Here is a 12,407-nt window from a genome sequence, read left to right as displayed (position 1 = left end):
AGACCCTAAAACTCTACAAACGTACACTCAGAACCAAAAAACAACAATATGACAAACAGCAACTGACACTAATTGAGGAGGCAATCAATACAAACAACTTTTGGCAACATTGGAAACACATAAACAAACCACAAAAACAGGAATTGGCTATACAGAACAGTGATATATGGACAACCCATTTTAAAACACTATACCACACTGTTCAAATTGATGGAAACACAGAACAATCACAAATTCTTGATAAATTGACTAAATTGGAGCTTGCCATAAAAGACAATCAAAACCCATTAGACTCCCCAATTATTGAGCAGGAACTGCTTAAGAAACTACAAACTCTTAAATCTAAAAAGGTTTGTGGACCTGATGGCATCTTGAATGAGATGATGAAAAATATGAACAAGAAATTCCAATTGGCTATATTAAAACTATTCAATTTGGTCCTGAGTGTAGGATATTTTCCTGACATCTGGAATCACGGACTCATAACCCCAATCTATAAAAGCGGAGACAAATTTGACCCTAATAACTACAGAGGCATCTGTGTGAACAGTAATCTGGGGAAGGTTTTCTGTAGTATTATGAATACCAGACTTTTAAACGTCCTTACCAAGCACAATGTCTTGAGTAAAAGCCAAATTGGATTTATACCAAAACACAGCACAACCGATCATATCTACACCCTACATACCCTAATTGATAAACATATAAACCAAAATAAAACCAAAATATATGCCTGTTTTATTGACTTCCAAAAGGCTTTTGATTCTATTTGGCATACAGGACTGTTCTATAAAGTTATAGAGAGTGGTGTAGGGGGTAAAACATATGATATTATTAAATCAATGTACTCTGGTAATATGTGCAGCGTAAAAATTGGCAAAAAAAGAACAGAATTCTTTACCCAAGGACGAGGCGTTCGTCAGGGCTGCAACCTCAGCCCGGCACTCTTCAATATCTATATTAATGAATTGGCTAATATACTAGAAAAGTCCTCTGCCCCCGGTGTAAGTCTCCACAATCGGGAAGTGAAATGCCTGCTCTTTGCAGATGACCTGGTTGTGTTGTCCCCCACAGCAGACGGCCTACAGCAGAGCCTGGACCTGCTAGAGCATTACTGTCAGACCTGGGCCCTGGCAGTAAACCCCAAAAAGACCAAAATAATGATATTCCAAAAAAGATCCAGATCTCAGGACGTCCTACCAAAGTTCTCAATTGGTACAAAACATGTAGAGTACTGCACACTACACATTACACCTATTTAGGCCTAAAACTAAGTTCAACTGGACATTTTAAGGAAGCAGTCAATGAGCTGAGAGGGAAAGCACGCCAGGCTTTCTATGCCATAAAAAGAAATATACAAACAGAAATACCAATTCGAATCTGGTTAAAATTAATTGAATGTGTTATTGAACCAATTGCACTCTATGGCAGTGAGGTGTGGGGTCCACTTACAAAACAAGACTTTACCCAATGGGACAAACACCCCATTGAGACCCTGCATGCAGAGTTCTGTAAGATTCTCCTACATGTCCAGAGGAAAACTACAAACAATGCATGCAGGGCAGAATTAGGCCGTTACCCACTAATACTAAAAATACAAAAAAGAGCAATTAACTTTTGGACACACCTAAAACGAAGTGACCCCCTCTCGTACCATTATCAAGCCCTGCAGTGCCAAGAGCTGAGGAGCATCAGGAACCCCCCTTACCCAGCTGGTCCTGAGGCTGAGTCCACAAACCTGCTCTCTTAACACACCTCAGGAACAGAACACATCACCAATCAGAATACTCTTAACACACCTCAGGAACAGAACACATCACCAATCAGAATAAATCAAATTACTACACAGCTAAAACAAAACTACATCACCTATTGGAAAACACAAACAAAAGCACAGAGCAAAATGCAGTGCTATCTGGCTCTAAATCGACAGTACACCATAGCAGATTATTTGAGCATGGTGACTGATCAACAACTAAAAAGAACCTTGACAAAATACAGACTGAGTGAGCACGGCCTCGCTGTTGAAAAGGGAAGGCACAGGAAAACCTGGCTCCCTGCAGAGCAAAGGCTATGCTGTCATTGCATCCTCAGTGAGCCTGAACTGAGTTGCACTTCCTCACCAAATGTGAAAAATATAAAGATATTAGAGAAACGCATTTAAAAAAATTTGAACTAATAACAAAAGGTTTTCCTGCACTACCAGATACAGGAAAACTACCAGTCCTACTAGGGGAGGACTCAACAAGCTGTGAGCTAGCAGCAGCCTATGTTGCTGCCTGCCATAGACTGAGGGACAGTGAGTGACAGTCACCTGACATGTTTATGCCGTAATATTTTATGTTCTATTTTATGATGAACATTTTTGTATGTACTATGACATTAATATGTATTTTGTAATCCATGCTTATGTTATCAACCATTTGCTTTGGCAACATGTACAAGCTGTGTCATGCCAATAAAGCCACTTGAATTGAATTGAGAGAGAGAGAGAGAGAGAGAGAGAGAGAGAGAGAGAGAGAGAGAGAGAGAGAGAGAGAGAGAGAGAGAGAGATGGGATACAGGTGGACTGTGGGAGGGAAAAAGAGATATGTGAATTGAATTGAGAGAGAGAGAGAGAGAGAGAGAGAGGGAGAGAGAGAGAGAGAGAGAGAGAGAGAGAGTGAGGAGAGTGTGGTAGAGAGAGAGGGGGTGGTGTTCAATGGCAACTTACTCTGTTGTTTCTACGACTTCATTGGACACTAAATTCTGCTCAACTGCCTCACAATAACAAGCCATTAGCCTAATTAGCTTACATTCACGTTTTATTATGGTATACAATACACACACAGAGAGAGGCGAGACTGGGAGAGAGAGAGAGAGAGAGAGAGAGAGAGAGAGAGAGAGAGAGAGAGAGAGAGAGAGAGAGAGAGAGAGAGAGAGAGAGAGAGAGAGAGGGAGAGAGAGAGATGGGATACAGGTGGACTGTGGGAGGGAAAAAGAGAGAGAGAGGAGAGTGTGGTAGAGAGAGGGGGTGGTGTTCAATGGCAACTTACTCTGTTGTTTCTACGACTTCATTGGACACTAAATTCTGCTCAACTGCCTCACAATAACAAGCCATTAGCCTAATTAGCTTACATTCACGTTTTATTATGGTATACAATACACACACACAGAGAGAGGCGAGACTGGGAGAGAGAGAGAGAGAGAGAGAGAGAGAGAGAGAGAGAGAGAGAGAGAGAGAGAGAGAGAGAGAGAGAGAGAGAGAGAGAGAGAGAGAGAGAGAGAGACCTCACAGGTGCCAGACACTAAATCGCCTTCTCAACGACACAAAGCATTCCCATCTCTGTCTCTCTGGGTTCGCGGGGATTTGCTAAAGCTGTACGTTTTGCGATGCCTTCTACAAAGCTGCCTCTTCCTCCTGGATGTTCTATGCACCGTGTTGAAAACAGACTGAATTGTGCTGAATGAGGAACAGTGGAGATAGCACATAGCTAAGTGCGCAGGAGTGAGAGAGGGGGGGATTGTGGTGTGAGCTTCCTTTTATCCCGGTTCAATGGCTCAGAGAAAAGAGTGATTAGTTTGTCCCGTCTCAAAGTGCTGCCACATCTTCAGTTACAGAGATAAAAGCCCGGCCTCGCATTGAAGAGAGCGGACATTGTCACGCACGCGCAGAGAAAAACAAAACCCCTGTGACTTAGTGAGGAGGGGAGACACTGGGCAGTACTGGGGGGAATGCCTGTTGAGACGCTTCTTTGTGTGTGTGTGTGTGTGTGTGTGTGTGTGTGTGTGTGTGTGTGTGTGTGTGTGTGTGTGTGTGTGTGTGTGTGTGTGTGTGTGTGTGTGTGTGTGTGTGCGTGCGTGCGTGCGTGCGTGCGTGCGTGCGTGCGTGCGTGCGTGTGTTTTAAAACAAACCAGGCTCAGCGCAGAGCAGACAGCCTAATGCTCACCCTGTATAATTTAATACTGTAACCTTCTCCCCAGAGACAAAGGAAGCTTTGAGAAGAGCATGGTCCCCATAATGAGACTCTGATGAAAGGCACATCCAGGGGATCATCTCCCATCTCCCCAGTCGCGGCCACTTCATATCAGCCAGCGAGCCCAGAGAAGGGGCGTGAGGGCTGGGCACTGGGCTCTCGGGGTGGTCCCTGTAGGCTGGGCATGGAGGATAAAGTAATGGGAGCTTTCTTGAAGGAAAGTGATGCCAAAGCTGTTTACGGTGGGGCTTTGCCAAAGGGTGCCGTCTGAGGTATGCAGGCTATGTGATGTGGATCAGTGGCTGTAAAATCCCATCAAAGGGGGGTAGCCTGGTCTCAGTGGCGTGAAGCTAAGCCTATACACACAGGGATGAGCTGCTGGCTCCCCAGTCTGACACAGGAACCCTGCTCTCCTGTAACCGAAACTGTTCTATCCTGACCTCAGGATTACAGTTAAAGCAGCGATACAAGGGGAAACTTGCTGGACAACTCTTATCAGCAACAATGTCCAAGGAGTTGGCACGGCATCGTTGTTTTAATCACATAGGAGAATATTTTAAACAGAGAATTATTGAAAATGTAATATCTTTTTGTCTCCACCAGGCAGAAGCCATGGGGAGATCATGTAATCGGTTGCGTCCATATTATATGAGTCTGTCTGTCTCTCTGTCCGCAGCTAATCTCGCAAACTACAGGGCTGATTTGTATGAAATGCTGCTCATATGCTGACAGCAGACCAGGGACCTAGATTCTGCAATATTTTTCCGATCACTCAACATCAAGTATTTATTTGATTAATTTCCATAATTACCCATTTAAATACATATTCAGTATGAAGTTAAGCCTTTTGATCACAGGAAGGTGATACTACACAGGTTGCTGGTAATCAGCTCTCTGGCACCTGTTTACCACATACAGGTGTAATCATGTATAATATATTACACAATGTAATATAGTGCAATACACTATAGTGTAATAGTGTGTAATAGTGTACTAGTGTGCTAGTATACTAGTGTGCTAGTGTGTAATAGTGTGCTAGTGTAATTGTGAAATAGGAATAATGCAGGAAGATCTGCTTTCATTTGACATTTGACCCGCCCCCTACACTTAAGCCCTGCCTAAAGTGTAGGCTACTAGATAAGAAACGGCTGGCTGCCACCTGGTAGAGATTTGCAGACTACTGAGCACACCTTTCTAGTTGAACCCGTGACTCACTTTGTTACCTGTTGGTGGGAGCATTGCCCTTCTACATTGGTCAAAATGTTACCCGCTTTATCACAACCTTTGTGGGTAAATAGATTCCTTAGCTTGTGGGTAGATAGATTCCTTGGTATCCTATTTGTGCATACCTGCAACAGGTGGTCACTCCAGTCTGAGCTGATAATGACTGTTTATGGGATCTAGAGTCTAGAGTCTAGACCATGACTGATCGTGATGTTGGGGACAGAATGTATTCAGATCGATACATAATAGAACTCTCTGATTCAGATGTATAGTGCAAGCCTGTGACCTGCACTACCATGCAGTACCACCACCCCTCTTGTAAGAACCAGCCAAAGTTCTGTGGAGAAGAGCCAAGATTCAATGATGGGACCACAGATAAGACAGACGAGAACCAGGAGTTATAGGCTTTCAACATACAACAGTTTGCCCCCCCCACCCCCGGCTTAGTGTCCACTTCTGATCCTTGTATGAATGTGGCGACGACAGATGAAAGACTCTGAACATGGCACTGACTGATAACAGCTGCTGTGGAGTGCGTGGACTAAACACCTCTCGACCTTTTGACCTTTCTCTACAAGAGCCTTCACCCAGAGCTCCATGCCCAGGGTGAGGTGATGTTTGAAATAACCCTTCTCGCCTACAGACCCGTCGACTCTCACCTCCTCTCCCGTGGAGCGGGCGAGCCACCCTGCCTTTATACCCATTAACCTAAATGAAACTACAGCAATGGTATTAAATTGCATACATCCGTTTTCAAGTATTGATATACAAAGTGACTGCGATTTATGATGCAGGAGTAACATGGAAAAGAGAGAGCTACTTACGATAAAGGCATCCGGCTTCTCCGTTTAGTTGAGACCATCCAGGGCAGCACTTGTACACAGTCTGAAAATCCTGTCTGTACACTTGTCTGTATGCTGTGTAGTAGGCCGTCCTGTTGTAAAAGAGTCAAACATTTTCAATTAACACCTGTTTCAATGACAATTATGTGACAGTGAGAGGACACACATGAACTGGCAAATGACGTGAAAAAAACAGACAGAAGGAATTTTAATGTAAAGTGCGTGTGCGTGTGTGTGTGTGTGTGTGTGTGTGTGTGTGTGTGTGTGTGTGTGTGTGTGTGTGTGTGTGTGTGTGTGTGTGTGTGTGTGCGCGCGCGTGCGTGCGTGTGTGTGTGATGATAAACTGAGGGAGTAAGAATTATTTTAAGCGGGGGGACCAAAGCCGTCCTGCTAGATAGGGTTGAAGGACTCAGGACTTATTTAACTATACTTGTGAGAACCTACTCTTGACTAACTGCATTTGTTGTGAGGACATTTTGGCTGGTCCTCCCACCAAAAAGAAGCTGATTATCGGTTTATGGGTTAAGGTTAGAATTAGAGTTAAGTTAAGGTCAGGGTAAGGGGTTATGGAATTAATGTAAGTCAATGTCCTCACAAGTATAGTAAAACTATAGGTCTCTGTGTGTGTGTGTGGGGGGGGGGGGGTTGGAGGTTTATCAATCTTGAATGATAAGATCAAACTCTTCTCTCCGTTTTCCCAATAACATACAGTATAACAACATTTTCCCAGACTTTTTAGGACACGGTTTCAAAGCCCCAGAGTGGCAGACTGTCCTTCAGACTGCTGCGCCTGTCTGTCCCTGTACTTTAGAGGCCCCTGTCATTGCTCCACGGTCATTACGTGCCACAAAAAAAAACTATGCTTTGTTTACGGCACGTAATTGCGGCCTTGGCTGCCTTCAAAGCGAGCTTTGACTTTGTAACATGGTGAAACATGGAAAGCACGGGTCTGAGCGGCTCACCGAGAAACTCCCTTGAAACTGTGGTGGTGAGTAAGGTGTTACCATGAGGACTCTCCTACAATGGTATGTAACCCCCCCCCCTCCCTGGAGATGCCTGTGTGTTAAATGACTGGTAGGCCTGGTGAACTGGGGCTACACCATGCATTTAAACACTGTATGAGAGAGACAAACACCATTGATTACAGAACAAAAAGGACAGAGATAAGAGGACAAGAGAGCGGCAGGGGGAGTTCAATGGGAGTATGGTGCCCCCTGTTTAAACGACTCTGGGGGGGGTGACTTTAAGCTAGCAGAAACAGAAATAACAGGTGCACCACGCTGACCCGTCCAGAGGCGATATCTGCACCGGGAAAAACATGACACGACATCACGTGTGCATGGAGCACAGCACACAGCATTGAAATGTATGGAAATGTGATGGAGGTACAAGAATTCTGAGTGGATAGTGGGCGTTTGGATGGATGGATGGATGGATAGATGGATGGATGAATGGATGAATGGATGGATGGATGGATGGATGGATGGATGGATGGATGGATGGATGAATGAATGAATGGATGGATGGATGGATGGATGGATGGATGGATGGATGGATGGATGGATGAATGGATGGATGGATGGATGGATGGATGGATGGGTGGATGGATGGATGGATGAATGAATGAATGAATGGATGGATGGATGGATGGATGGATGGATGGATGGATGGATGGATGGATGGATGGATGGACGGATGGATGGATGGATGGATAGATGAATGAATGGATGGATGGATGGATGGATGGATGGATGGATGGATGGATGGATGGATGGATGGATGGATGGATGGATGGATGGATGGATGGATGGATGGATGGATGGATGGATGGATGGACGTTTGGATGGAGGACAGGCGAAGTGACTGGACTCACCTCCTCTCATATCCCATGCACCAGCTCTGTCCGAGGCAGCCCTGCTTCCACACCTTGACCATGCGTGTGAACGCCTGCACACATGGCTGCCTCTGGGCAACCAGCGTCACCTCCCTCTCCACACACACGTTGGGCCTGGGAGAAGACAGTGGGTTAAAATAATTATCTTGTCAAAATGTTTCTTCACAAGCATTTTCACAGACAGCATTGCAGACAGTGTGTGTGTGTGTGTGTGTGTGTGTGTGTGTGTGTGTGTGTGTGTGTGTGTGTGTGTGTGTGTGTGTGTGTGTGTGTGTGTGTGTGTGTGTGTGTGTGTGTGTGTGTGTGTGTGTGTGCGTGCGTGCGTGCATGTGTGTGTGTGTACAGATGTACAATGCAGACAGCATTGGAGCAATTTAGGAGAGTTGTAGGAAATGTTAAAAGAGTGAAGATGGATGGACTAGGATTTCGTAAGGGGTTTGAACTTTGCGATGCCTGGAGGGGGCATTGCTTGTGTTGAAAAATGACAGGTTGCTACAGTCTATGCGTTCTTGCGTGGAGGATTTTTAAAGACTTAAGGGGAATTCCTCATGCCACACTCTTAGGACCTCAAAGCAGTAGTGCTACAGCACAAGACACTACCTGTAGTTGGTTAACATATTCACGTGAAATGCATTATCTGAAAGACAGAAATCAGACATGGAGACCAAACAGACTCCATGCAGCTGTAACCGATACATCCAAACCAGGAGAGTAAAACTATTTCAAAGTAAAAAGCTATGTGTAACAAACTATATAGGCTATGTATATTTGAAAAGGTGTATGGTTCTAGATGTTAAAGAGTCCATGATGGGAAATAAAAGCCCATGAAACAGTTTCTGAAACAAATATAATTGCTTCCCTTGCTCTGTGGTATTCTCAAGTGACAACGAAAATATTTCTTGACGTTCCAGACAACAAACAAATCAAAGATTTACGGTAAACCGAAACCACTGTGTGATGTGCATGTTGTCTTCAGGTGTACATACTGTATGAAATTCTATATCAGAAAATAATAAAGTCAGCTCTCAGCTACAGTATGATGTTTTCCCCCTGCACACAATGGTCTGTCTGGGTTTACAAGCACTCTGGTTTACAAGCACTGTCTAAGGTGCTATTGATGTCCTCGCGCCATTCCATGCATTGCACAGGCTGGTCTAAAACAGACTCCAAGGGCAACATGATATTTCAAACAATGAGTCCTTTGGTAGCTCTCCAAAGGACAGGCAAACAGGGGGAGGATGTCTTCAGAAGCTCTCCTCGTGCGGTGATCTCGGGTCCACACTTGTCTCCTCTCTGATTCCCTAGAGATAGCCTATCGCTGATGTTGATTTATGAACATCAATAACAATCACAAAGTTGCACATAGACTTTCTAGAGACAGACTCTAGAATACAATACTTCACCTCTCACTATTAAAGCCCTCTCATGCCTGTTACAGGCTATCGACTGCCTCTTCACACAAATAACCTTAGAAATAGCATCCCCTGACACAGTGAGGATGAGGAATGCGAATGCCCATTACTAATCCACCAAGAGGGAATGTACAGTATAATCATGTGAATTAAAGTCACATCGGGGCCAATAAAGACCGTGATAAGAGTAGGCTAGCTAGAGAACCAATCCTCCAGCATCTACACGGCTGTCATCCTGCGGCTCCATTCCTCTCAGAGAAACGCGTTAAATACCGGCTTGAGTGAGAGCTGTCTGTTCAGCCCTTTAACTTCGGGGTTTGGTTGTCTGAGTCTTACTACAAGTGTGTGCATGTTCAGTTGAAACACAAATAACAACGTGTTCTCCTTTCTATAGGTAAAACAATATATAAAAAGGTTTAGATCTAAACTGAAAAAAAAACGAATGTCTCTCCCAACTAATTAATATGCATTTAACAGGGGAAGGAATACAGGCTACTCACATATACGGTTGAAGATTGCTGGCAATGCCATAACGAGATGCGCGAACCTCATTGATAAATATGAGAAAAAATGCAAACAGGGTAATATCCATATTTCACGTCTTCTTATACAGTGGGAAAAGTGCATGAATAATTTGCGAACTCATTCAAAGAGTGCATACCAAAAAAAAGTAAAAATGTGCAGAGGGTTTTCACCATAAATTAAAATAATAAATCCGAGTAGTCTTAACTACTTGAAGGTACGCGCGCAAAAGAGCTATTGTGTGGAACTGTCCAGGCACCTTCCAAAAAGGACACAGCCATTACATCCTGCGCATGGTGCTATTTGACACTGTCAGTCTGACAACACTGCTGCTGCTAAGCTGCTTTACTACAGATGTTGAACACACATGCGTGCGAGTCCTCCTGGTGCAGCTAAGTGGATCCACTTCTATTGACTTGGTAATGGTTGGGGTTGGGGGTTGGCGCATGCTGAAGATGCCAGCTATACAAAGCTTTTACGACTGAGAGAGAGACAGCTATTTTGCAATTGACTAACTGATGTATGTATAGGCTACTATACTGTCTATATGTCTTAAAATAAAAAATAAAATAAAAAGTTTACAAAAGGTTCTACCAAAGTTTCATCAATGTACCCCCAATAATTCGATTACATTTAATTAAATTAAAGGCTAAAGCGTTTAAAACGTTCCCATCTCAATTGAGAGATGGAGGAAAAACCCTAAGAGACGAGGAAGCAAGATCTTAGAACATCGTAGGATAATGACCTCAGGCATATTAAATATTAGTGACACATTTTTTATAAGATTTTATTCCATGCTCATAATATAAATTGTTGAAAGGAAAAAAAGAAGCTCCCGCTGTATTTACTGTGATCAACATTATCAGCTGGAGCAAGTGCTGATTATATAATATTTATGTTGATCTTTTGTTTGCCCTGCACTAGTCTGCACATGAGCAGCAGAGTGGATGTGCACACTCTACTTTCCAATACATTGTAGAAATTGTCCCTGACAGCAAATACACTCAGTATGTCCATTTAGGAAAATTGAGCCATATGAAACACTCATGTGAGTTATAGTGGAAGTGGCTGGTTCGAACTTCTGGTCAAGCTGAGGTCAGAGGGTCATTCGCCCAGGACTGAGTTACTACTGCTCGCCAAACAAAGCTTTCATTGCATGCATGCATGTGTTCTAATGACCCGGGGTTTTAATGGGTCAAAGCCATCCACGCTAAGGCAAGTGCCACAGAAGCTATGACTTTTCTCACAGGCCACCAATAATAGAATTGACAGCTGTCCGTGGTGCACTTACATAACTGACTCAAAACCTGTTTAGTATCAACATTATACACACTTTTTTCTTACCTTCAAGCTCCATTGGCAGTCTACTGTCATTTTTGCAATGATCCATGGTCATATGTATTTATGTATGTAATTGATTTAGATTTTATGTTGCCCAATGTTAATTAAAGTTTACTCAGTGATTATAGTGTATGCCGTATGGCTTTAGGTTATAAATATGTTTTAGAAAAGCTGCTGTACAAATACAGTTTATTGCTGTTGTTAACATATCTGGATTTTTATAATCATATTTAATTATATTATAGGCCGCGGACCGCCTATATTGTTACATAGCTCACCTGCAACAAGAACGCACCGGGAATTGCTGGTATCTAGAGGTCGCACACAGACTAACCTCGTTCCCATTTTATCTCCGTGATAGTCATAGACCGATGTAGCCTCACCCAGAGTCTCGCCAGGCTCGCCTACCTACATGCACGTGGGCCTGCCGGTGAGAGGAGGCCAGAATAATTTGTGAAGTTTAGCTGTGGAATGAAAGACCAAGCAGAGAAGCACTGGAATCCACAATGTTCTGGTTATAATCATCCTAGACTCGGACTACACGCAAAGAGAGGAACCAAGCGTATACCAAGCATATACCCCTGTAAATGTCCTAACCCAACCCCCTCCAATGTACAGTAAATGTCCTAACCCAGTAATACACGAGACCCTCTTCTTGGACCAAGTAAGGTTTCGTCGATAATCCAATGTACAGTTACCCCCACCCCGGTAAGTTTCGAATTGCAGTCTCCCGTAGGTGTTCTTTAAGAGTGTTTTTGAAAGTGGGTAGTGATTCACATTCCTTTACAGCTTTGGGTAGGGCGTTCCACATTGATGTGGCATAATTGTGAAACGTGTTTAGTCCCTTGTTTGAGCCAAATCTGGGTTTAACATGATTTGTGGAGCTCCCTCTGGTGTTTAGGTCGTGGTATTCACTGACCTTTGGGAAGTATTTTGACATGTACATGGGTACCTTGGTTGTGTAGTGTATCTTGTAGACCAGGCCCATTGCAAGTTGCTGTACTCTGTCGTCTACTCTAAGCCATCCTAGGTTGTCAAAGTGGGCAGGGGTGAGGTGGGTTCTAGGAGTCAGGTCAAGCAGTAGTCTGACCAGTTTGTTTTGAGATGTTTGTAATTTTGTAAAATATGTAATGATGAATTGAAAATGGGGGACTCTGATGTAAACAAGACGAAAGTCTTTCTCTGGTCTGCATCCCCTTAACAATTGTGTGTATTG

The 12,407-nt window shown here is 43.6% G+C and overlaps 1 protein-coding gene across 1 annotated transcript in view; it reads right to left on the bottom strand.

The window, feature by feature from the left end:
* The window catches only part of megf6b (multiple EGF-like-domains 6b), a 129,187-nt gene extending 119,034 nt beyond the window's left edge, over positions 1 to 10,153 (bottom strand). The window contains 3 exon segments of the mRNA XM_084316030.1: positions 6,005 to 6,114; positions 7,896 to 8,030; positions 9,829 to 10,153. Of these exon segments, the coding sequence (XP_084172156.1) occupies positions 6,005 to 6,114; positions 7,896 to 8,030; positions 9,829 to 9,920 (337 nt within the window). The 5' untranslated portion in view covers positions 9,921 to 10,153.
* Positions 10,154 to 12,407: the final 2,254 nt, after the last annotated feature.

This window comes from Notolepis coatsorum (genome assembly GCF_963971535.1).
Source record: "Notolepis coatsorum genome assembly, chromosome: 6".
Taxonomy (NCBI): Eukaryota; Metazoa; Chordata; class Actinopteri; order Aulopiformes; family Paralepididae; genus Notolepis; species Notolepis coatsorum.
The sequence above is the reverse complement of the archived record's forward strand: the minus strand, read 5'-3'. Positions and strand labels throughout refer to the sequence as shown.